The sequence below is a fragment of the Portunus trituberculatus genome, chromosome 17 (assembly GCF_017591435.1).
Source record: "Portunus trituberculatus isolate SZX2019 chromosome 17, ASM1759143v1, whole genome shotgun sequence".
Classification (NCBI taxonomy): Eukaryota; Metazoa; Arthropoda; class Malacostraca; order Decapoda; family Portunidae; genus Portunus; species Portunus trituberculatus.
Genome location: NC_059271.1, coordinates 4,635,001 through 4,661,060, shown reverse-complemented (window position 1 = coordinate 4,661,060; position 26,060 = coordinate 4,635,001). Strand labels below are relative to the sequence as shown.

The 26,060-nt window shown below is 36.0% G+C and overlaps 1 protein-coding gene across 2 annotated transcripts in view; it reads left to right on the top strand.

Annotated features, from left to right (window-relative positions):
- The window catches only part of LOC123504813 (vacuolar protein sorting-associated protein 26B-like), a 35,264-nt gene that overhangs the window by 8,106 nt on the left and 1,098 nt on the right, over positions 1–26,060 (top strand). For both annotated transcript variants that reach the window (XM_045255646.1, XM_045255645.1), the window contains exons 3-9: positions 1,932–2,164; positions 4,082–4,246; positions 5,836–5,942; positions 6,951–7,162; positions 7,964–8,101; positions 18,194–18,361; positions 23,841–26,060. The exon at positions 23,841–26,060 is cut by the window's right edge and continues 1,098 nt beyond it. In XM_045255646.1, the coding sequence (XP_045111581.1) occupies positions 1,932–2,164; positions 4,082–4,246; positions 5,836–5,942; positions 6,951–7,162; positions 7,964–8,101; positions 18,194–18,361; positions 23,841–24,041 (1,224 nt within the window). In that variant the 3' untranslated portion in view covers positions 24,042–26,060. The remainder of the gene's footprint in view (positions 1–1,931; positions 2,165–4,081; positions 4,247–5,835; positions 5,943–6,950; positions 7,163–7,963; positions 8,102–18,193; positions 18,362–23,840) is intronic.

The following is a 26,060-nucleotide window of genomic DNA, read 5'->3' as shown; positions in this document are numbered from 1 at the left end:
GACACTGACCACAGAAAGACAGATAAATGGGTTATTTACTTCATCATATAAGACAGTAACAAATGTCAAGGTGACACTTAATTAAATGGATAAGAGTATGATTAAGAAAATCACAGCACTATGATAAGACCCAGGCTCGAATATGCAGCAGTGGTGGGGTTTCCACACATGCAAAAGGATATTAGTAAGTTAGAAAGAATCCAAAGAGCATCTACAAAGATGGGACCAGAGATGAAAGACCGTACGTATGAAGAAAGAAGGAAATGGTACTATCAACTTTGAAGGATAGATGGGAGAGGGGAGATCTAATAACAATGTATAAGATAGGAAACCATATGGAAAAGATGGACAGACAAGACATGGTATCACTGATAGTAGATGGAGATAGATGGATGAGAGGACACTCCCAAGATCATGAAAAGTCAATGTTTGAGGAACATTAAAAAAGTTTAGTTTCCCACGTAGGACAGTGGACATCTGAAATGGCTTGAGTAAAGAGATTGCAACAGCAGAAAATGTGCATAAATTTATGGAAAAGTTGGATATGGAATATAAATAGATAGATATAGATAATTTCCAATCATCAATAAGATATATCCCTTCATAAATGATAACATTAAAGATATTTAGAAAGATAAAAAAAAAGAGAATGAAAGGGAGAGGCCTAGAAGGAAGGTTGACTATGTGGGCCACCTCCTTTGCATGTCTATACATCTACGTGTGGGTCCTTTGTAACCATGGCTGATACATATTTTACCTGGATATTGGGAGATTAATTCTTTCCATGCAAGGTAAAAAAAAAAAAAACTAAATTATTATTCCCCATGTTTAATTTCTTTTCACATAAAATCTGTAGTCGTCAGACCTTCCTGTGGTAGTATCTTATGGAGTAGTCAGGACATACAATTCAATGTTTGACATTGGAACACAAATGTTTTGGCAGTGTATTTTTGTATCTAGAAATATCCAAAATTGTTATAATTTATGAAAATTAATATAAAAGAAATATTAATAAAAATTTAGCTTTAAAAATTTCTTCAAGATGTTCATAATGTAATAATTGCAATTGCCTCGAAAAGTTAATGTAATTTTATCTTTTCATCATCTCTGTCAAAGCTCATCTATTAATTGTTAAATGAACTGTTATGCTTTTATCACCGTCTTGAAGCACATGTACATGTCACTTATCAGTGCAATTAAGACATTTCCCTTCATCTTCAAACACATGTAGATGAAAACACAAAATTATGTATCCTCTTCTTCATCCTCACATTTTCCATTAACAGCTTACCTTCTCTTCCAATCCACTTAAGAAACCATTAGTAAATGGGTTCTCACAGAAAAGTGGGTTTCCACTTACCAAAGGCAAGCTAAAAATGTAGATGGTCTTGGCATTCTCTATGTTGGTCCTGCATATAAAGGTAAATGAGTGTAGATGTTTAACATAATTTTTATGAAGGAAAGCTTGAGCTTGGGTGCTTACCTTTGGAGGTAAATATACTGATATGCTTGGTTAAGTGCCATCAGTAAAGATGGTGCCACCATGCAATGATATGTATGTAGTACAGTAGCTCCCAAAATTATTCTCTGTGTGGTACAAAAACTGTGTTATAATGAACAATATGAAACCTGCTGCCTGATCATGTTGCATCAGTAAGGTTGGTTGATATCATAATATGCCAGTCTATTTCCCAAGTCATGATATACAGCAACCATACATAGTATACCAGGCTAGCAACTGTTGCACCATAATCACCAAACGTGTCAAATATTATCCATTGTCAATATAAAGGTCTCATATTTTCCAAAGATAGTTTTAGGAGCTACTGTACATAAAGCCAATTTATGAATTCCTTGGCTTGAAATGTTTTTGAGCTTTAATGACCTTGAGATTCAATAACTAATTCAATATTTGTCATATTCTTTCACAGGTGAATATATCTCTAAAGAAGCCTGGAAGCCGTTTAGAACATCAGGGTGTAAAGATTGAGTTTGTGGGTCAAATTGAATTGTATTATGACAGAGGAAACCACCATGAATTCACCTCTCTGGTCAAGGAGCTGGCCCGACCAGGTGAACTCAGTCACAATACCTCCTTTGAGTTTGAGTTCAATCAAGTGGAAAAGCCATATGAATCTTACTCAGGAACAAATGTGAGACTTAGGTGAGTTAAGTTAGCAGTATTTTTTGTTTCATTTGGTGTTTACAGATGATAAAACCTTCCCTATTTATAATGTATGTAATGTGATATGTTGTACAGTAAGAGTCCGTTAATCTGACCAGAAGTGTATCTGATTATCAGGACATACCACTGGAAATGCCATCACACCAGGACCTCCATATAACTTCGATAATTTTTTTTTTCACATATCGAACAATTTTCTCATGTTGCTTATGTTTCTCTGGTGAGACGTAGTAAATTGATTGATATTCTTCATTTTCTTTGCTAATGGATAGTTTTCAAGTTTGGACTCTTTTCAACTACCTCTACTTCACCAATCTTTTGGGGACCTGTGAGAAATCAGGGTGTTTGGTGAGTGGAGCATTGAATTGAGTAATGCATGTTGCAGAAGAGTTTTGAAATTAACAAAATCACGCCAAAAAATCTCAGAAAACACATAAATTACACCTTTGATGGTGTTGGCAGTGCTGCAGTGCTGGCATACAAATATTCCTCAGTCATCAGCTGTGTTTTCTGCAAATGCAATGAATAAATTGTTGCCTATGTTCTCATTTATTCATTGCTAATATAACTAATGAAATTCACATCTGATCTTTTGGCATATCCAATGCTTCAGCAGAGAGACAAAGATTTTATTCTAGATGATAAGTAAAGAAAGGGTTGATGGTAATTTCAAAGATTATTAAGAATCACCTTTGTTATTTTTTTCAATTTTCTATTATTTATACAATTTTTATTCTGTTTTTGAGTTCAAAACTTTTTATTTGCTGTTTGAATTATGTATGAATCACAGTGTATATGTTAGGTAAATCAAGATCATATTGTACTTTACTACATTGCAAGGAATTATTGTGTGTGACACAGTAACAACTAGGTACTGCATATTTTGGCATATAAGATGACATTTGAATAATTTTATAATAGACATGAAGACACAAGAAAGGGTGTCATCCTGTACACCATGTACAAAACTAATGACCTCAAATTTTTTCACAATACCATTTTAAAATAAACAAACTTATATTACAACTTTTGGGATAGATAGATAGATGGGATAGTTAGGTAGGAGTCAGCTGGCATTCTATATAGATGAATAAAGCAGGAAGCTGTGAATAATTTCTGCAATCTTTTCTTAGAGTTGAAGGAAAAGCTATGTAAAGATTTTCAAGACATGGAACCCCAAGCCAAGTGGCAAGGGAAAGCAAACTAAAGAGAAGATTGTTATGGTGTATAGGGATGAAGTATGCATTCTGATAAACACTAGAATATTGGTGTATCTATTTTTAATCCAAAGAAATATGATAAACAGGTTTATTTTAGGTTCACTTTTGTGCTTGAAGATTATGATATCTTATTAATGGTAGAACTTTCAGGCTGTTTTATTCATTGTACTAGTATGTACAGTACATTACTGTCTGTTGTCTCTCTGGTGCTAACTGACCCAAATTTCACAACTGATGGTTTAGTAGTTTGGGTGTCCTCGTATACAACCAGTTACACCTAAAACAATTAAATTCATACTGAAATTTGGGGGTCATCTTATTTGAAAGCCTTTTTATCTGCCAAAATATATGGTAACTAAATTATGATAGCACAGCATTCTCTCTCTCTCTCTCTCTCTCTCTCTCTCTCTCTCTCTCTCTCTCTCTCTCTCTCTCTCTCTCTCTCTCTCTCTCTCTCTCTCTCTCTCTCTCTCTCTCTCTCTCCAATCTTACAGGAACTTTGCAAAAAGAGGTTGCAGTTTTAGTTATATCAGAGCATCTTTTTGTCTTAAGCTTGGTTGTTAAGTAAATGAATTAATGATAAGAAACTCTAGATATGCTTTTAATGATATGGTTATGATAATTTTGCATTTCTTTTTAACTTGTTAATGGCAGAATAAATTGTCCTCTTCCTCAGGTATTTCCTCAGAGTGACCATTGTGAGAAGACTATCTGACATCACGCAAGAAATGAACCTGTTAGTGCACACACTCTCCTCTTATCCTGAAATGAACAACTCTATCAAAATGGAAGTTGGCATTGAGGATTGTCTACATATTGAATTTGAATACAACAAATCAAAGTAAGTAAGGACAATGGTTACATTAGCCATTTTGTGAAATTTAGTTATTGACTTCTTAAGCAATTGGTATAGGGCGTCTTTCCACTTTTGAGGCTGGAGGACCACTTGCCCTATTGTTCCATTCAAGGCTAAGGGACACTGTAATAATTTTCCTTTTATTATTATCAATATTATTTTTACTATTATTATTATTATTATTATTATTATTATTATTGTTATTATTATTATTATTATTACTATTATCATTATTGTCATTGTGGGAACATCATGATGAGTTGTTCAAGATGGTGAAGGAAACACAGGTTGTTAAAAGAACACTTTACTCCTGACTAGTTTCACCCTTAGGGCTTCTTCATGGGAATATGGCTCGCAGGACAAGTCGTCTAAATTTAAGGGCTACTGGAGGCAAGCGAGAGCTGATTGGCCCTGGGTCATGGTTCTTTGACACTTTCTTGGGTCACTTGATCCACTTTGTAATTGGCTCATTGTCATCCTTCTGGGTTTTATGGTCTACTTAGAGATTGATGCGCATAAATCCCCTTTGTGATTACCTGTACTGCCACCTCTGCCCACACTCTTTTGTTATGTTATTTTTGTTTGCTATGATGCACCTAAGATAAAAAAAGATGTAAAATGGCTTCAATATAATCTTGCTTTACAGAATATAACTGTCACCACAGAGACTGGCTAATAATTGAATATGATAGCACAAATGATCCCACATATAAAAATAATGAAGAGAAATGTAATAAGTAAAACATATACTTAGTGATAAATGATAATAATGTGGGAACATTATTACAAGTTGTTGAATGTGATAAGGGAAGGAAAGCCTGTTAAGAAAACATTTTATTCCCCTGAAGAAGCCCTATGGGTGAAGCTAGTCTGGAATAAAGTGTTTTCCTACCAGGCTGTTTTCTTCACCACAGTCTGCAATAAGAATAATAGTAATAATAAAAAAAAATTAACACTAGACATGGTTACACACTGACATACCCAAACAAATGCCTTTATGCTAGCATGCAGAGTGAGTGAATGTCCATTCTGGTAATCATGAAAATTAGGCATAACTAATTATGTAGTTAGCTAGAAGTAGTAGAGAAGAAAGATTGTAGAAGTGAAACATTGTATAATGATGAATCAGATAAAAGAGGTATGGGGGCCCCAATGGGGCCCCAGCCAGACACTGCATGGCACACAACCATTCCAACACTGGCTGAGAAAGGATGGAAACATGCTTCACTTCACTTCACTACAGTTATATCACATCAACTGAAGAGTTTGGGTTTGTGGGAAATTGAAGAGGAATTGGTCAAGGTAAAACTGAGAAATTGGGGCAGGTGGGGGGGAGAATGACATTTTTGCTGAAATGTCATATTTAGCTAGGTTAGGAAGGATGTCTGTGTGGAAGGTCCCCATCCTTTCAGGGTTAAAATGAATCATTGTGTATTTATTTCTGTATTCTTATTATATAACACCTTGCAATGAAATTTGTTATTTGAAATTATTAAATGTTGTTTTCCTGTAAAAATTTTATTCCATTAGTTTAATTGTCTGTAACAAGTAAATAAGTCTACTTATGATAACAGGTACCACTTGAAGGATGTCATTGTTGGTAAAATCTACTTCCTTCTGGTGCGCATCAAGATCAAACACATGGAAATTGCTATTATCAAGAGAGAAACTACTGGATCTGGTTAGTGTTGTGTTTTATTTGTAATGTGTTCATAAACTATAAACTTATTATTAATGGAAATTGCTGACCTCACCACCTGACACTAGTACACCTATTCCACTGAAGCACATGGTACATTATTGGTGGTGAAGTCATTGTAGCCAGTACTAAATTTATTTTCTGTAATATTTCATTACCATATGTTTTACTCCAATTATTCCTGATGAAAGATAGGCTTATTTATTTGTCTCCTTTCTATTTGGTAATTCATATCTAGCCAGGTGTTTGTTTCCTTGAGAACAAGTAGGAGCTTGTTGCTGTGGTAATGCCTTGAACCATTTTAGTACTTGGATAAAAAAAAAAAATATCCAATAAATTACACTGAAAAACATATTTGTGAATTGATTACAATTAAAAATTCTTTCAAGATTTCTTTTTCTTACTTGCACTAGAATGATGAAAGAAATGCACAAGACTTTTTTCATTCCATTATCCTTATTTTGTCAACCACTCTAATGCAAGAGTTTACCCCTTTTCTCAACCATTCATTCCTTTGTTTTGTAAATTCTGAAACTCCCTGCCTGTCTTTGTATTTCCACCTTCCAATGACTTGTACTTTTTCAAGAGAGAGATTTCAAGACACATGTCCTCTGGTTTTTTACTGTCCCATTTGACTCTGTATTGACCTAACTCTTCAGTGGGTCTTTCTATACTGCAATTTTTGTTGCCCTTCCTATATATATAAAAAAACTACATTTTCTTTATATATATATATATATATATATATATATATATATATATATATATATATATATATATATATATATATATATATATACTGTATACATATATATCATTAGTCATGTCAGTTTTTTTTTTTTTTTTTTTTTTTTTTCTCACATTTTGCTCAACATTTTCTGAAAATATTCTTGCAACTTAACAAGTCTTGACCTCATTCTTACATTTATGAAATTGAACAGTATGGGGAAAATATTTTTTATTTTTTATCCAACAAAATCAATTCAACAGGACCCAACACCTTTAATGAAAACGAAACTATTGCCAAGTATGAAATCATGGATGGAGCTCCAGTGCGAGGAGAGAGCATCCCCATAAGGGTGTTCCTGGCTGGCTATGACCTCACACCCACCATGCGGGACATCAACAAAAAGTTTTCTGTACGGTATCATCTCAACTTGGTGCTGGTGGATGAGGAGGAACGCCGCTATTTTAAGCAACAGGTGTGGCATTCACTATTATGTGTAATATTTTCTGAACACTAAACCAAAGTATGATTGAAAAAAAGTGTAAACTTACAGTAAATTTGAGATGAGGAGGGTTGCAGTTATACCTTGTTTATATGTGTATTCTGTTATATTCATATGGGTCTTGGTGGTAAAGTGATCAGTGTACTTATCTCACTGTTTGGAGATGCCTAGTTTGATTTTCAGGCCAGACAGAGGCAATTTGTGCAGCTAGTCTTCTTTCACTATATAGCCAATGTTTACTTCTTATCAATGACTAGGTGCATGATGTAAGCTGAGGAGTTTTGACTTTGCTTCTTGGCAGGGACAGGAGACTAGCAATTGTACCAACATATGAATGTATATGTTGTATGTATGAATGTGTGTAGGTAGTTTTTCTAGTAGACCAGAAATAGTCAATGCCACATTACAAATGGTAAAACAAGGATAAATATAAAAACAATGAAAATTACATTTTTATTATTATCTGTTCTTGCAGATAATGAAGATTTTACTTATTAGATATTATTGTCTTTAGTTACATTTGATAGGCAGAGGATGGAAACTTCAGTCATTGAATTTAAATTTATGTACGGAAAAATGAAGTTGTTGATGAATCTGGCAGTGATTTGGAGAGCAAAATGTTTTAGATAGTAGTGAGTGATGAAATAAGAGTTGAGTTTTAGAGAACAATTATTTGAGTATGATACTACCACTATACTGTCCATAGAGACATGGATGAGGTTAAACTGTCACTTTATGCTTATATTTAATGTGCTCTATATTGTTCTCCTTCAGGAAATCACACTGTGGCGCAAGGGTGAAAGGATGAGACGTCCTCTTCAACAGCAGCTAATGGCCCAACAGACCATATCACAGAAAAACCAGCAGAGCTCATTTCCACAGTCACATCCACAAGGCCAGCCACCTGAGTTTGTAAGTTGACTCACTATCAAATTGCTCATCTTTGTTGATGTGTGCCATTCATCATACATACTTAACCCTCTGTTATCTCGCCTTCCACTATCATATTTTACTGGTATCGCGTTTACTTAAAAAGCTGCACATATTTCTATATCATGCAGGGAATTACTGCTATCACGCCCCCATCATTCATAAACTTCCAGGTTATGATGTCATGTGATAGTTGTTTCTCTATATGTTTTTATAGTTCTTCACATATCTCCCCAATCTACCCATCCACCTAAGCTCTTAATCATCCACAATGAGGTATGGCATTTAAGGGCATATAGGTTGCACTTTTTCCAGTACTTTTACCTATCCTAACTGCATGTATCATGATTTTATTACTGGTATTATTATCATTACCAGTTTTATCACTTTAAAACCAATTATCAGAAAAGTGAAAGTAATCTAACCTGTGAGGCTGTTACGCATGTTTATAAATATCAGCTGATCGCCACTCTGACTCAATGCCATCTAGCGGTGAGGAGGAACAACAAGTTCATGATCATAGCAAAACACATCAACACCCTCACCATTATGGTAAAAGGAGGAAAAATGTAGTTCTTCACATATTTCCCCAATCTACCCATCCACCATAGCTCATAATTGTCCACAATGAGGTACTAAATTTGATGGCATATACAGTTTGTGCAAAAAGTTACTGCCCCAATAGTTTTTGGTTACACATTTCATGTCAGATTCTCCCCCCCCCAAAAAAATACAAGTTCTAACTCCACCCAATACTTAGTACTTTATTGCATTTCCTTTTTCTTGATCACTTCTCTGAGACGTTTTGGCATACTGTCAGTTGAATTTTTAAATGTCTCAGGCTTGAAGTCTGCCCAACAATTATGAAGCTCTTTTTCCAGCTTGGAGAGTGTGGAGGTGTCATGGCTTCATAATTTGGCCTTATTTACAGCCCATAAATTCTCTATTGGAGAAATATCTGGTAGATTGCCAGGCCAATCTTTTATGATATTGATTTCACAATTATCTAGCCATTCTTTGACAATTTTAGCAGTATGAGCTATCCTGTTGAAAAATCTCACCTCTGGTTTTCTCAAATGATGACTCAAGATTATTCATTAAGAGTTCCAAATACACTTCTTTAGTGGTAGTGTTTTCAGGGAACACAACAAGATTACCAAGACCATTGAAAGTAAAACATCCCCAAACCATTAAACTCTGAGGGTGTTTGGTGGTTTCTTGAGTGTAGCAGGGATCATCAGGATCAGAGCCTGGGTGCATGTACACTCTGTTAGATGTTGTACAACTCACATAGAAAGTGCTCTCATCAGACTACACCACTGTACACTACTAATCTAAGATTCAAACTTTTTTTTTTTTTTTTTTTTTTTTTTCCTCAAACTGGATCCTTTTCTTTCTCAGTGAGTCACTTATAAGTGGCTTTTTCTTCGCCCGGTAACTGCGGTACCCAAGGTCACGGTGCAAAATATCATGAACAATACTGAGAGAGACACCAGCTAATAAGTCATGATTCCCTTCCTTGATTTGGCATCCTGTAAGGCTGGGATTGACTTCCAACTGCTTCCTGAGAAGTGTTCTTGTCCTCTCAGGTACCTTACATGGTCTATCAAGTGGCTTTTGTGGGAGAGGTAAATTTTTGCCCCCACTAGCTTTGAATTTTTGTATGAGCTCCTGTACAGTACGGAGTTGAGTTTTTGGCTTTGTTCCAGGAAAAGAAATACAGTCAACTTGTAGTCACCGTGCCGCTCCCTAGACACAGTGACTTCACGCAGGCTACCTTTTTCCAGTACTTTTACTTATCCTAACTGCAGGTATCATTATTTTATTGCTGGTATTATTATCATTACCAGTATTATTACTTTAAAGAGAAATTATCAGAAAAGTGAAAGTAATCTAACCTGTGAGGCTGTGATGCATGTTTATAAATATTAGCTGATCGCCACTTTGACTCATTGCCATCTAGCAGTGAGGAGGAACAAGAAGTTCATAATCACAACAAAACACATCAACACCCTCACTATTATGGGCAGGTGGAAAAAAAATTGAGCTACACAATCTCCTGCAAACTACAAGTGATAGATTGTGCCATGGAACATGGCAATACAGGAGTAGCAAGGATTTTTGGCTCCACCTACAGAAAATATGGTGTGTGTGTGGCAACAGCAAGATGCATTTTATTCCTTTTGTTATAATGATTGCTATTATGATTGCTCTTGTTATGTTGTTATTATGATTCGTGATTAGTCAAGTTTTTTTTATAATGTATTACTTCTTTATTTTTATACTGTTATACGATATAAAAACTGGGCAAAATGTAAAAAAAAAATGACAGCTTGGAGGTCCTAGTGTCAATTTGAATTATTACCATAGGTTCATCACATCAGCTATCATGATTTCGGCCATTACACAGTGTTAGATTTACGAATTAGATGCAATAGCAGAGAGTTCAGTGTGTGTGTGTATATATATATATATATATATATATATATATATATATATATATATATATATATATATATATATATATATATATATATATATATACACACACACACTGTTGACCTTCACTAACTTGGACTAATAGGTGGAAAGCAAGGTCCAACAAACATGAATGTCCGACTTATACGAATTCCTCCTCACCCTCTCCACATGCACAGTAAAAAAAAAAAAAAAGAGAGAGAGAGAGAGAGAGAGTCCAGGCTATATTTATCTAATTTTTGGGAATTTAAAATTTTGGGATTACATTTGTCTCTCCAAAACCTTCAGATCCTAAATTACCAAATTACCAGGTGGTGTAGTTTATTTTTTGCTAATTAAATACCCTTCCTACCAGGAAGCCATTTTTTAATGTTTCGTGAGGTTGCAACAGCATGACTCTCACCCTACACAATTTGTGGCCAGGTGTCAGAAATAACGTCCTTACAGGCATAAATTTATGAGGATTAAAATCAGAAACTTCAAGAAGAGAAGACGAAAGAAACAAATAAACAAACGTATCATTGGGAGACAGCTGGACCTTGAATCTTCGTCTCCCGTCTCTCCTCCGTCACGTGTGTTATCTTCAAAACCCTCGCCTCACCCCATACCTCACTGCCACACTTCTAAACAATCTCTTTATCTCAAAAGACTGCTATTTTCTTTTCAAACAGTTTTTTCTCACCACCTTCATCATCACAACTATACATCACATAACTCTCACAATAACACTATTACAAAAGATTATGTTGAGGCAGAGGTATAAAGCTGGGCCAGACGAGTAATAAATATTTCACTGTATCATTATCTCACTTCAACACACTAATAACGAGAGAGTGTCCAGTTCAGAAGTAAAACAGCAGATTGCCATGACACTGCTGATGGCGCTTTCCTAACCCTCACGTATAGTGAATAAATAATAATGATATTATGGAGAGAAGCGGAGATCTGATGCATTGTCATCTTGTCATGCTCCAGGAAGTCACTATTGTATACACAAATCCTGTGTGAAAATTTCTTGTCAATCAGATGAATACAAATAGCAAAACAGGGATGAAATTATGAAAAATCTTTAGGAGTGAACATCTCGAAAAGTGTTTTTTTACACTTCAAAAACTTTCACAAAATCGATATAAACTCTGATTGACTTTTGTTTGGTATCATTTTAAACTACAACTAAAATGCAATTTTTAATTGGAATTAGATTTTTGATAATGTCAATAGAAAACAAAATACAGGAAAGAAAATAAAAAAGAATTTTAAACTTGGCAGAAAGTTCAACTGGGATTTTAGTCCCTGGGTTAGTCAGAGTCTGACTTATCACGAAATCCAAGTTATTATGGTCTGAGTTATCATATATATATATATATATATATATATATATATATATATATATATATATATATATATATATATATATACACACATACATACATACATACATACAGGCAACCCCTGCTTAACGAAGGGGTTACGTTCCTATAAAAACCCTTTGTTGAGCGAAACTTCGTTAAGCGAACCGATTATAACAAGTTTAACCCCTGACTTTAACTTCCATTGAGAGTAAGCAAAGTGAGAATGCATCATAGTACAGTGAAAGGTTTAATGAAAGCAAAAATTATGAAATTAAACATTTAGGCAGTTTAATTTAAGTCATTATAATGGACACTAATGTATGTATGTACGTAACTTTATAATGTTGTTGATCTTGAATTTATGAAGGGAGGGAGAGTGAAACGGAAAAGACACTAACCAGCAACCTGTGGAATGTAAACAAAGGGCGCATCATTATATCACATACAAAACTTATGTACCACATTTCCACAAGGCTTTCCATTTTATCCATTGTAGAGTCACGAGTTCAGGTGGTTCTTTTAGCTTGCAAGGAAGATATGGTCTCACCAGCCTTCTTAATAGAGTCTGCTGACTTGAAAATAGTAGAGACAGTAGATAGAGTCAAGATGGTGGTGAGCAATGCTATTAGTTTTCTCACCTCTCGTGTCTGTGAATAATATCCAGCTTCACTTCGAGAGTAAGAAACTTCCTGGTATTCTTAGGCGACATTGCAGGGCGTTTTGGTGGTAAGTTGAGTGAGGGAAGACGAGCTGCTGCTGATGCTGTTATTGTTTTGAACAGGGTGAGTGAGTGGTGCGCGTGTTGTCCACGAGAGACGCTGGTGTATACTAAAGCCTGTCGGCTTGCATGATACGGCGGGGCTTTCAAACTTGGAAAAAATTACCCAGATAAAACTTCGTTAAAGCGAGTTTGGTGTTCGTTAACCCTTTTGTTCCGGCGATCGTATATGAACGATTGCTTCAGTGCATTCATAGCGACGGCGATCGTTCCAGTAATCAAGAATTTTCACACCTCATGTTTGAGCTCCACGCGCGGTTTCTCGAGTCAGATGGCGAGTGGAAGTATCTGGCTTCTTTTTCCACCCGTATTGTTGCCACTAGCTCTGTATATTTAGGGGTAGCGAAGCTATTCTCCCATTCTGAGGCGACACTTGGCAACCCCAGTGATCCGCCGTGTCGAAAGCACCCTGATAAGAGCGAAGGGTTCATAACTCACTATGGAACAAGACAGATCATTTTTATTTAGCAGTGCTTCTGAACCTGACTACAGTGACAGTGATTATGAGGAAGAAACTGAAGAAAGCGAAGACAGCAGTAGTGAAGACTCGGAAAATGATTCAGAGGATCCACCTGTTTTCTCACAACAGAGAGAAGACAGAGATAGTGGTGATGGAGAACAGACTCCAAACATCATATTGAGAACCCAGAGTGGCTCACGGAGACGCAGGCGTGGCTCTCATGTTCTGGGAAGACGATCAAAGGGGTGTGTGTGTGTGTGAGAGAGAGAGAGAGAGAGAGAGAGAGATGATACCTACATGTTATTTGCTTGAAATTTGATATGAAAAGGGATGAAAGAATAGTCTCTCTCTCTCTCTCTCTCTCTCTCTCTCTCTCTCTCTCTCTCTCTCTCTCTCTCTCTCTCTCTCTCTCTCTCTCTCTCTCTCTCTCTCTCTCTCTCTCTCTCTCTCTCTCTCTCTCTCTCTCTCTCTCTCTCTCTCTCTCTCTCTCTCTCTCATTGGAAGTGTACAACTTTTCTTCCAAGATGAGAGAGAGAGAGAGTGTATGTGTGTGTGTGTGTGTGTGTGTGTGTGTGTGTGTGTGTGTGTGTGTGTGTGTGTGTGTGTGTGTGTGTGTGTGTGTGTGTGTGTGTGTATTTACCTAGTTGTATTTACCTAGTTGTAGTTTTACAGGGCCTGGGCTTTATGCTCGTGTGGCCCGTCTCCATATCTACACTTATCCAATCTTACTTTAAAAGTGTGCACACTCGTTGCAGACACTACTTCTTCATCTAAACTGTTCCACGTCTCAATACATCTCTGCGGAAACTATATTTTTAATATCTCTCAGACATCTTCCCTTTCTCAGCTTTTTACTATGCGATCTTGTGCTTGGTGTCATATTCTTCTCTCAGGATCAGTTTCTCATTATCCACTTGGTCCATTCCGTTGATCAATTTATAGACTTGTATCAGGTCTCCTCTCTCCTTCTTTGTTCCAAGGTTGGTAGATCCATAGCCTTTAGTCTCTCCTCATATGTCATCCCTTCAAGTTCTGGGACCATTCTTGTAGCCATTTTTGTAGCCTCTCCAATTTTCTTATGTGTTTCTTTTTATGAGGGGTCCACACTACTCCTGCATATTCCAATCTGGGTCTTATTATAGTATTTATCAATTTCTTCATCATTTCTTTGTCCATGTAGTGAAATGCTACTCCAATATTCCTCAGCAAATTATATGTTTCTCTAAAAATTCTATCAATATGGCTTACTGGTTGATTGTTTTCTTCCATCGTCACTCCTAAGTCCTTTTCCTTTTGACTTTCTCCAGTTCTACTCCATCTCCCATCTTATAGATTCCCACAGGTCGTCTTTCACTCTTTCCCATTTCCATGACATGGCTTTTGTTCACATTGAATTCCATTTCCCACTTCTTACTCCATTCCCAGATCTTATTTAGGTCTTCTTGCAGTATTTCACAATCCTCCTTTTGCTTTATAACTCTGCACAGTTTCGTATCATCCGCAAACAAATTTATGTAGCTGTTCACTCCTTCTGGCATGTCGTTAATATAAATGAGGAAAAGTACTGGTGCCAATACTGACCCCTGTGGCACTCCGCTTTCTACTGCTCTCCACTTGGACTTCACATCTTTAACTGTGTGTGTGTGTGTGTGTGTGCGGTGTCATCACTCACCGAGCTGTTTCTGCTTGACGGATCACACAGCGGGCAGAGGAGGAATCCTTGATAAGGCAATAACTAAACTTTCAGAGGTCACATCAAGCTAGAAAGTACATCATTGTATTCAGAATAACAAAGAGAAAATAATTATTAGTATTCAAACAGTCTTCTGACAATTTCTAGGTTTACCATTTTTACCCGTCATGGGATATTGGAAAATAGTTTAATCACCGGAACATAAGGGTTAAATGAGCAGATGGTAGTAATATGAAACCTTCGTTGTAGCAAAATTTCGTTGTGTTAATCTTCGTTAAGCGGGGGTTGCCTGTATATATATATATATATATATATATATATATATATATATATATATATATATATATATATATATATATATATATATATATATATACACACACACACACACACACACACACACACACACACACACACACACACACACACACACACACACTGGAGCAGAGAAGGGAGAGAGGGGATCTCATACAAGTTTATAAATTGATAAACAGAATGGACCAAGTGGGCAATGAGTATCTGATCCTGAGAGAAGAATATGACAGTCGAAGCACAAGATCACATAGTAAGAAGCTGAGGAAGGGAAGATGTGTAAGAAATATTAAAAAGTATAGTTTCCCGCAAAGATGTGTTGATACGTGGAACAGTTTGAATGAAGAAGTAGTGTCTGCAACGAGTGTGCATAGTTTTAAAGTAAGATTGGATAAGTGTAGATATGGAGATGGAGCCACACAAGCATAAGGCCCAGGCCCTGTAAAATTACAACTAGGTAAATACACACACACGCCCGGTAGCTCAGTGGTTAGAGCGCTGGCTTCACAAGCCAGAGGACCGGGGTTCGATTCTCCGGCCGGGTGGAGATATTTGGGTGTGTCTCCTTTCATGTGTAGCCCCTGTTCACCTAGCAGTGAGTAGGTACAGGATGTAAATCGAGGAGTTGTGACCTTGTTGTCCCGGTGTGTGGTGTGTGCCTGGTCTCAGGCCTATCCAAAGATCGGAAATAATGAGCTCTGAACTCGTTCAGTAGGGTAACGCCTGGCTGTCTCGTCAGAGACTGCAGCAGATCAAACAGTGAACACACACACACACACACACACACACACACCGCTCAGCCCTCTGCTATAATGCCTAGGTAGTGCATGTGTCACATCACTGTTTGATAGCTGAAGTGAAAAACCTATGCTAATAATTCAAATTGGCACTAAAACCTCCAAACTCTCTTTTTTATGCCCAGTTTTTATACCATATAATAATATAAAAATGAAGAAATATTATAATATAAAACAAATAATCGAAAATCATAACAACATACATTTTAAAGCATTTAATTTAGTGTATTTGATAGCATATAGAATACATGGGTATAAGACTTACCCATTTCACTAAGTCATATTCAGGGAAAAAAAGTTTTTAGTGTATTTAGGCATATACTGTTGCAAGCAATTTAGCTGCACTTTACAGTAAAACCTCAGCTCACGACCATAATTCGTTCCCAAATCCTGTTCGTCACCTGATTTGTTCGTCCCCTGAATCAATTTTTCCCACAAAACAGCAAGGAATAGATATGTTGAAGTAAGGAGAACAGCACAGAAGGGATATGAACAGAGGGTGGTGGAAAACTGTGATAGTAACCCAAAAATGTTTTACAAATTCATAAATGGAAAACTAAATATAAGGGAGGTAATAGTAAAGGTAAAAAAATGGGGAAGAAGTATATGAGGATGCTGGAGATATAGCTGAAATTTTGAACGACAACTTTTGCAAGGTGTTTACAAAGGAGGAGCATTTTATGGGAGGAAGGCCTACAGAAATAAAGCAAATGCAAGACATCATGGTTACTAAGGAAGATGTAAGGAAAATTATAAGTAATCTGGATATTAATAAATCAATGGGGCCTGACTTTAATGCCATAAAGGCAACCCCCACTTAGCAAACAGGTTACATTCTTAAAAAAAACATTTGTTGTTCGAATTTTCATTAAGCGAACCAATTATAACAAGTTTGACCTCTGACTTGAATTTCCATTGAGAGTAAACAAAGTGAGAGTGCATCATAATACCATAAAAGGTTTAATGAAAGTAAAAATTATGAAGTTAAACATGTAACAGTTTAATTTAAGACTAAGTCATTATAATGTACACTAATGTATGTATGCAAATAACTTTATAATGATGATGATCTCAAATTTATGAAGGGAGGGAGAGTGGAGCAGGAAAGACGCTAGCTGGCAACCTATGGAATGTAAACAAAAGGATGCATCATTGTACTGCATACAAAACTTATATACCATGTTTCCACAAGCCTTTCCATTTTATCCATTGCAGAGTCACGAGTTCAAGTGGTTCTTTTAGCTTGCAAGGAAGATACAGTCTCACCAGCCTTCTTAATAGAGTCTGCTAACTTGAAAATAGTAGAGACAGTAGATGGAGTCAAGATGGTGGCGAGTAATGCTATTAGTTTTCTAGCCTCGTGTCTGTGAATAATATCCAGCTTCACTTCGAGAGTAAGAGACTTCCTGGTCTTCTTAGCAACGCTAGACGACATTGCAGGGTTGGTTGCAGGGTGTTTTGGTGGCATGTTGAGCGTGAGATGACGAACTGGTGCTGGATCCTGTTTTTGTTTTGAACTAAGAACGGAGAAGGGTATGGGGTGAGTGGTGCGCATTTTGTCCACGAGAGGCGCCTGTCGGCTTGCGTGATACAGCAGGGCCTTCAAACTTGGAAAAAATTACCTGGATAAAATTCCGTTAAAGCGAGTTTGATGTTCGTTATACAAGCAGATGGTAGTAAAAGGAAACATTCGTTGTAGTGAAATTTCGTTGAGTGAATGTTCGTTAAGGGGGGGGTCACCTGTGTGTATATGTATATATATATATATATATATATATATATATATATATATATATATATATATATATATATATATATATATATATATATATATATATATATATATATATATATAATACCTGAATTGAATGTGCGTGTGTTTGTATGTAAATATATATATATATATATATATATATATATATATATATATATATATATATATATATATATATATGTATGTGTATATATTTATTTATTTATTTATTTATTTATTTATATATTTATTAGTTTATTTATTTATTTATTTATTTATTTTCATTTATTTTCTTTCTTTGAGACAAATTTATGGATGAGGATAATGGAATTAGGTAGATGTGTTCCTGCAGGGACTGCCATATGTAGGCCTGGCAGCCTCCTGCTGCTTACCTCATTTTCTTGTGTTTTTATTTTCATCTGTTTATTTCTTTGTTTTAATTGTTTTTAAGGCGCCTGCAATGCAATCTACTGGTGCTGAGCCTCCGTCCCCACAACAGTCACAGTCTCCCATGCATGAGGAGGCTCCAGAGCAGCTTCCTCCAGCCAAACCATCACCACAGTCACACACAAGACATCAACACACCACTGCTACCCCTCAACCCAAACCTCAGCTTGAGGTAAGATAAATATATTTTATTCTACAGTAGGTAAAACTTCCAAGTTAGAAGTATTTGTTATTATTGTAGAACACTAATGAAACTGAATCAAAATTATACGGCCACACAAGATGGAATTAAGATTCATACACTGAAATTGATCATATAGATAAGAATAAATGATGTACTGTACACACACACACACACACACACACATACATGCACATACTCACATGCACACACATGCACTCACTTGCACATGCACACGTGCAAAGTGTTAGGTAAAGAGTCCAAGTGAATTTTAAAGAGCAGGGATATAATGTTTGGAGGAGAGACAGGAGGGGAAAAGCAGGAAGAGGAGTATTGATAATGACTTGAGAGGATATATACATGGAGGAGGTACAGTATGGAGATGGACCAGCAGAGGTTTTAAGCATTACAATTAGGACCAGTGAAAGGGAAAAAAAGGAGTATCATAGTAACGTATGTGCCACTGAAGACTGATACATGGAGGCTTGACATACATAAGGAAATGCAAAGGGAAGTGCTTAATTGCCTGGACAATATGTTAAGGAAGAACAGAAGACTGCTACTTGTTAGAGATCAAAACTACAAACATTAAATTGGGAAGAAATGGATGCAAATAGTCATGCTGGATATTGGAGGAAGGAAGTGTTACAACTGGCAATGATAAACACATTGGACCAATGGGTGAAGGACTATACAAGATAAAGAGGGGAAGAAGGGCCATCTGTGCTGGAATTGGTATTCACAAAAAAAAAATAGAGCCTTGTCCAACCATCTAATATCATAGCCCAATGGGAAAAAGTGATAATGTGGTCCTAGAAATTGAATTACAGGATCAGAAAATTTTGAAATGCAATGGGGGGCACAAATAAAAAAGACGGAATCACACTTAAGTCAAATTTTGGAGTATTAAGAAGTTACCTTGATAGTATGGATTGGAAGGAAACCATGCAAGACAAGACAGTCCAAGAGATGTATGAAATATTCCTAGACAAGAGATATTTTCCTGAATACAGAGTAAAAGAGAACAAACATACTTGGTATAATGCTCTATGTGCAAAAGCTAAAAAGTATAAAGATGTAGCTTGGAAAAAATTAAGAAAGCAACAAAATAAAGTAAACATGAAGCAGTACAAAGAGGCACAAAACGAATACATTAGAATAAGAAAGAAGGAGAGAAATTTTGAAAAGGATGTAGTGAAGAGATGTGAAAAGGAATCCCAGCTTTTTTTTTAAGATAGTGAAATGAAGACAATAAGAGACATCCCATGAAGCTGGAGCACAATTATTAGTGGCATACCATAGGGTTCGGTGCTGGCACCAGTTATGCTCCAGGTATATATTAACAGTATACAAGAGGGTTTGAGTAGCTACATAAATTTGTTTGCAGACAATGTAAGACTTTTGAGAGTAAGAAGGAATATTGGAGACTATATGGAATTGCAGAAAGATATTGACAAGATAAAGGAATGGAGCCAAAGGTGGAAATTAGATTTATTACCAGGAAATGCCATGTAATAGAAATGGGTAAAAAGTAATAGAACACTTCAGTGGGAATATAAAATGAGAGAAGAGATTATGATGAAAAGGAGTGAAAAGAAAGACCTGGGAGTAATTATACAAGACACCCTGACTGGAAAGACACATAAATGGACTATTTTCTTTAACATACAAGACACTAACTAACATCAGGGTGGCATTCAATTACATGGATAAGAGTATGATGGAAAAGATCATAACCATTATGATAAGATCTAGACTAGAATATGCCACTATAAAGATGATCCCAGAAATAAAGGATCTTCCCTATGAAGAAAGACTGAAGGAAATGGAATTACTAACTTTGAAGGATGGATGAGAAAGAGGAGACCTAATAATGATGTATAAGTTAGTAAACCGTATGGAAAAGATAGATAGACAAGACTTGGTATCACTGATGGAGGATGGAGGTAGACTAACAAGAAGACATTCCAAGAAGATCATAAAATGTCAGTGTCTGAGGAACATTAAGAAGTTCAGTTTTCCACATAGGATGATTGACATCTAGAATGGATTGAGTGAAGAAATTGTAGCAGCAGAAAGTGTGCACAGATTTAAGGAAATGTTGAATAAATGTAGATATGGAGACAGGTCACTCTGAGCCCCAACTAGGTAAATACACCATGTAGTGCAGTGGTTAGCACACTCAGCTCATTCCATGTTTTTAGTTGTGAGGCAATATGTAGTCCCTGTTCACCTAACAGCAAATAGGTATGGGATATAACATGAGGGAATGTGGCCTGACTGTCCCCTATGTTTAGTATGTGAGTGATCTCAGTCTTACCCAAAGATTGGTCATTACAAGCTTTAAGTTCTTTCTGAAGTGAATGGCTGGTTGGGTGACCAGCATACAACCATAGTTGAATAACACACACATGTCCTTGATATACTGACAGTGGTTAGGTTAAGTTAGGTTAGGTTAGGTTAGGCAGTGGTTATTAATGTTATAGCCTTACCAGAAATACTATCAAAAGTCAGGCTTATATTTTAGCTATTGACAGTTATGAAAAGCAAAACTGCTATGTTCTCTTAGTGTTTTTGAAAGCTGTTAGAAGCTGGCCATTTTTCAAGCAATCTTCAAATAGCCAAGGATTTTTTTAAATGCTTCTCTTTATTTCTCTTTAACATCAAGTGCATAAAGGATTGCTGGGGACAGTATATTCCTTACTGGTACTAATAGCCATGATCATTAAAAAGATGATTATGATTATTTCATTTTTTTTAGGAGAAGTAAATGTAAAGCAGTCTCATTACTAATTACTTGAGGATATTGAAATTTGTGTTGTACTCATTTGCTCTAAGGAATTGATTAGTTTCAATTTAATTGGTTCCTTATTATATTTCCCAGCTCCCCTCTTAGGGGGTCAGCCTTTGTCATGTGAAACCCTGTCATGGTCATTCCCTCAAAGAGAGTTCCTTGGAATTGATAATTGATAAATGTAGATAGATCAATAGATATAGAGAAGTGGCACATAGTGTGATTGGTGAAGTTACGGGGAACTCTTAGAATTGTCAGCATGGTGAAATAATCCTATTGTGGAGATGTGGGAGATTTCATCAATGTATTCCCATTTAACATAAATCACTTTGTTGTCTGGGTACCTTTGAGGTCTATTGTGAGCAATGAAGAAATCATTGACATCCTACTCTTGTTAGGTCTGGATGCAAATAACCATGATGGGAAGAAACAGTTGATGAAATCTGTTAACTCTATACCAGAAATATTTGTTATTTAACTTTGTACTTGAGATATATGTGCTTTGTGTGGCAATTGATTGATTGAATAAGGAGCTTGTTAGCATGTGTGTTCTCTATGTTTGGAAGCATGATGTAAAATCTGAAATGTCCATACTTTATAATGATGTACTTCATTATTATTTGATGAAGTACTGATATTCATTATCTTTTGCATTATGAAGTGAATATGCCTTGGGATACAGCACTACTAGATCAAGTATCTGTTCAGCTGTTAGAATTATGTGTTTGGAACATGGCAAGTCCACTCATCTTGTGCCATCCCACACCACAATGCATCAGTCTCAAACACACCTCAGTTTGGTGAGGCTGTATGTCTATTCTGTTTTGTGATTACAGCTGTATTGAGCTTGATTGTGTCATTCTTTGACTGTAGCTAGTGCTTTTAAGTACACGCAACTCTCCACTATTGCACCTAATTGGTACATCGATCACTGCGCGATTGCTGAAATTGTGGTAGCAGAGGTGAAGAACCTATAGTAATACAGTGGAGACTCAGTACTCAAACTTAATTTGTTCCAAACGGTTGTTCAAGTATCAAAAAGTTTGACTGTCGGTACTTATAAATCAGGTAATTTGTTCTGATCTTAGCAAAACCTAAAGTTATAAAAAATTTTCATGCAATATTTTTATAATTTGTATTTGTACATATCGTAAGTGAAGGTTGATGATGGATAATGTAGAAGAGCATGATTTTAAGTGAAATTTTATCCTCACTACATGTGGCTGAGAATAAGAAAGATGACTCTGCCAGCCAAGCAAAATGTAAGATGACTTCTTACCCACCAATCATCCATCATTCACAGTGCAGCAGTCAAGGCCATGCTCTAGATTTGTCACACATCTTATAGGTGGCTTTTTCTGGATTATTATTAGTTTTTAATTCTCAGCCAGTTGTTTTACAACTGCCACCATTAGTTGAAGTCATAGTGAGTACAGAAACAAATATTTCAAGATAACCAGGAAGTGTGGGGATAACAAGGTTAAGTAGAAAAAAACTATTATGAGAAAGAGAAAAAAGGGTTATGCTGAGGCTTACACAAGAATGGCTGTCATCAACAACCTGCACATAAAATTGGGGACCCACTTCCACGTGTAGGAAATGCTCACATGATTATAGTGGGTGGAAGGAAGTTTAGATGCACTGACTATCTTGTATCACATATGTACTCTAGTGATTGCAAGTGTAATAGGATAAAAGATGTCATGTGTTGCATACCTTGAAATGCTCTATTGAGAATTATGGCACTGCAGTGGAAGTGTGTTGCACAGCTTCTTTTTCAGCTTCATAGTACAAGTTCATTGTCTTTAAAAGTAATATTTTTCTTGAAAAGTCCGCTTAATAATTTTCTTTAAAATAAAGAATTCTTACCTGAATAATATTTTCATTAGTTGATTTTTCATTATGGTTATTTTCTTTTAATTTGTATCGAAAATTATTACACTGTGTAAGTACATATACAATGTGTTCTATGTTATCCATGAATGAACAAGTATTCATAGTATTTTTCATTATTGGTATTGTATTAAGGAAAAACAGTTTGATAGACACCCCCTCCCCCTTTCTGGCACTAGATGCTTCATATCTGTCATGTGATAATCCATGTTTATCTATATACCAAGCTGGCAATGTCTACATAGATTAGGTAGCCAAGATAAGGTATCATCCCCTGTACACACACACACACACACACACACACACACACACACACACACACACACACACACACACACACACACACACACACGCACGCGCCCGCTATCTCAGTGGTTAGATCGCTGGCTTCACAAGCCAGAGGACCGGGGTTCGATTCCCCAGCTGGGTGGATATATTTGGGTGTGTCTCCTTTCACGTGTAGCCCCTGTTCACCTAGCAGTGAGTAGGTACGGGATGTAAATCAAGGAGTTGTGACCTTGTTGTCCCGGTGTGTGGTGTGTGCCTGGTCTCAGGTCTATCCGAAGATCGGAAATAATGAGCTCTGAGCTCGTTCTGTAGGGTAACGTCTGGCTGTCTCGTCAGAGACTGCAGCAGATCAAACAGTGAAACACACACACACACACACACACACACACACACACACACACACACACACACACACACACCATTGTTGAAGATGAAAATACTTTATCTAGGCACTTACAATTACTTAGGAAATATTCACATGAATTTATCACTTAGCCTCCAGATGAAGATGTGTCAACTCCCAAGCTGCCCTCGCCACCCACGGAACCCCCCACCAGTATTGACTCTCCTGAGGAAGAGTTTGTGGAGGCTCAAGCAGGCTCACCCTCAGATGAAGAGGAACCAGAAGAAGAGGAGCAAGAAAGAGTCAAACCTTCTCCAGGAGTATCACAAGAGCCTGTTCCTGTCGCTCAGTAGTAGTCAATCAATTTCTGCCAGGTAGAGCTTAGTGTGGGAAGGGTGGGGTAGCCTAAGACAGTGACAGGGTTTAGACTGGCTTGTTTTAGTTATGGCCTTATCAATATGGGTTTATTTTGCACTGATACTTTGCTTTAAACCAGCCATAACTAAGACAGGTGTCCTCCCCATTGTACAGTGGTAAAGGGATATTATTCTAACCCTCCAGTAACATATTGTAGTCTTGGAAGGACGTAATGAATCCTATAAATCTTTTAATGGAGAATCTAAGCAAATTACATATTGTACATAGAAATGAAGATTTACCATACACATTTAATAGACTTCTATTAGTTCTTAATTTCTGTCAATTAATAAGAATTATTTGTGTTTATCTTTCCCTTCTCAAACTTCGAGCTGTCTCTTCCCTATGAGCAACTTATATTTTGTTCCCAGCAAATTTGCTTGCTTTAATGATCTAAGGCAATTCAGTTTAGGTTTAGAGAAAGATATTTAGAACTTATTTCATTATTTGTTATAGATTGCTCAATTTACATGAGCTTACTACAACTTACAACTTTCAGTTGCATGGTTAGTCTTATTTCAAAATTCTTATGCAGTTTGTTCCTGGAAATTATTATAGTGTACTCAAGATTTTCTATTACATAGATTTTGGCATGTGCTACTTGAGATTACTTGAAGGTCTAGATTTTCATTATATTTCCAGAGGAAAACATAATATGAAAAAAAATGCTGATTATTTTTATTTTTTTCTGTACCCAACTCATTTGATTGATTTTCTGTCATTAGCTACCTAAACATCTTTAGTCTGTCATACAAGATGATTATTAATTTCCTTTCCATTATCATAATTTTCAAAGATCTGATGATAAGTTTAGGTATTTGAAAATATTAATACAGTTGCCTTAAAAGTTGTGTTACAGTGTTATAAAAGTAGCATATATTTTTGGTGCAGTGCAGGGGTCAGTCACTTAGTTTATAACTGGGTGTGATTGCTGTGAATGTTGAATATTTGGTAAGTATTTTCATCACTCAGATGGTACCAGATGACTGTGGTAAAGTATCTATGCCCTTTAATGTGATTGTGAGTGACAAGAATTTCACTATCTTTGTCATGCTCAGACTTCATAACTTTTTCTGTATAAATTATTTTGTACATTTTCACATTAAATCTGAGGCTACAGAACCTTGGCCAGGTAGAAGAATATTGATCAGAGGGAAAAGATTGGATAAAGGCATGTGTGTTGTACTAATAATTATCTCATCAGGAAAATATCAACTGATTAATTTATAGAAATTGACAAAATTATAAGCCAGTAATTATTAAAACATGATCCTGTAATTCATTGGTATAGTTCCTTTCACTTTTACAAGAATATTACATCTTACTCTACTATTATGGATAGATGTGTCCTCTTCGAGACTTTTGAATGAATATATATATATATATATATATATATATATATATATATATATATATATATATATATATATATATATATATATATATATATATATTGTCATTCCACTTGTTTTGTTGATTTTCTTGTGGCTGCTACTTTCTGAATGAATGTTCTGTAACTCGCATGAACTATATTCATTGCATTTTTCTTTGGCAGTGGTAATCTTCCAATACATAAGAGTACACTGCCATATAGATTTTTTATTTAAGTATGATTTGATTCTTATTTATAGAGCAATAAAAAGACTGCTTAAGCAGTAAGAGATTTGTGAATGATTTTAATGTTCATCATCACCCTCCCTTTTTCATGCACTGAGTGAGATGGGAAAGAGATTAAAAGTCAGGAAAATAAAAATGGGAAAAAAATATTTTGACTCATGAATGCACCAAATATTGGTTGGTGTGCTTTTTCTCACATCCTGCACATATCCACTCTGTAGTTGCATTGAAACTTGAATCAGGTATGTGATTCATTATGAAGGCATTGCCTGAGGATATATATATATATATATATATATATATATATATATATATATATATATATATATATATATATA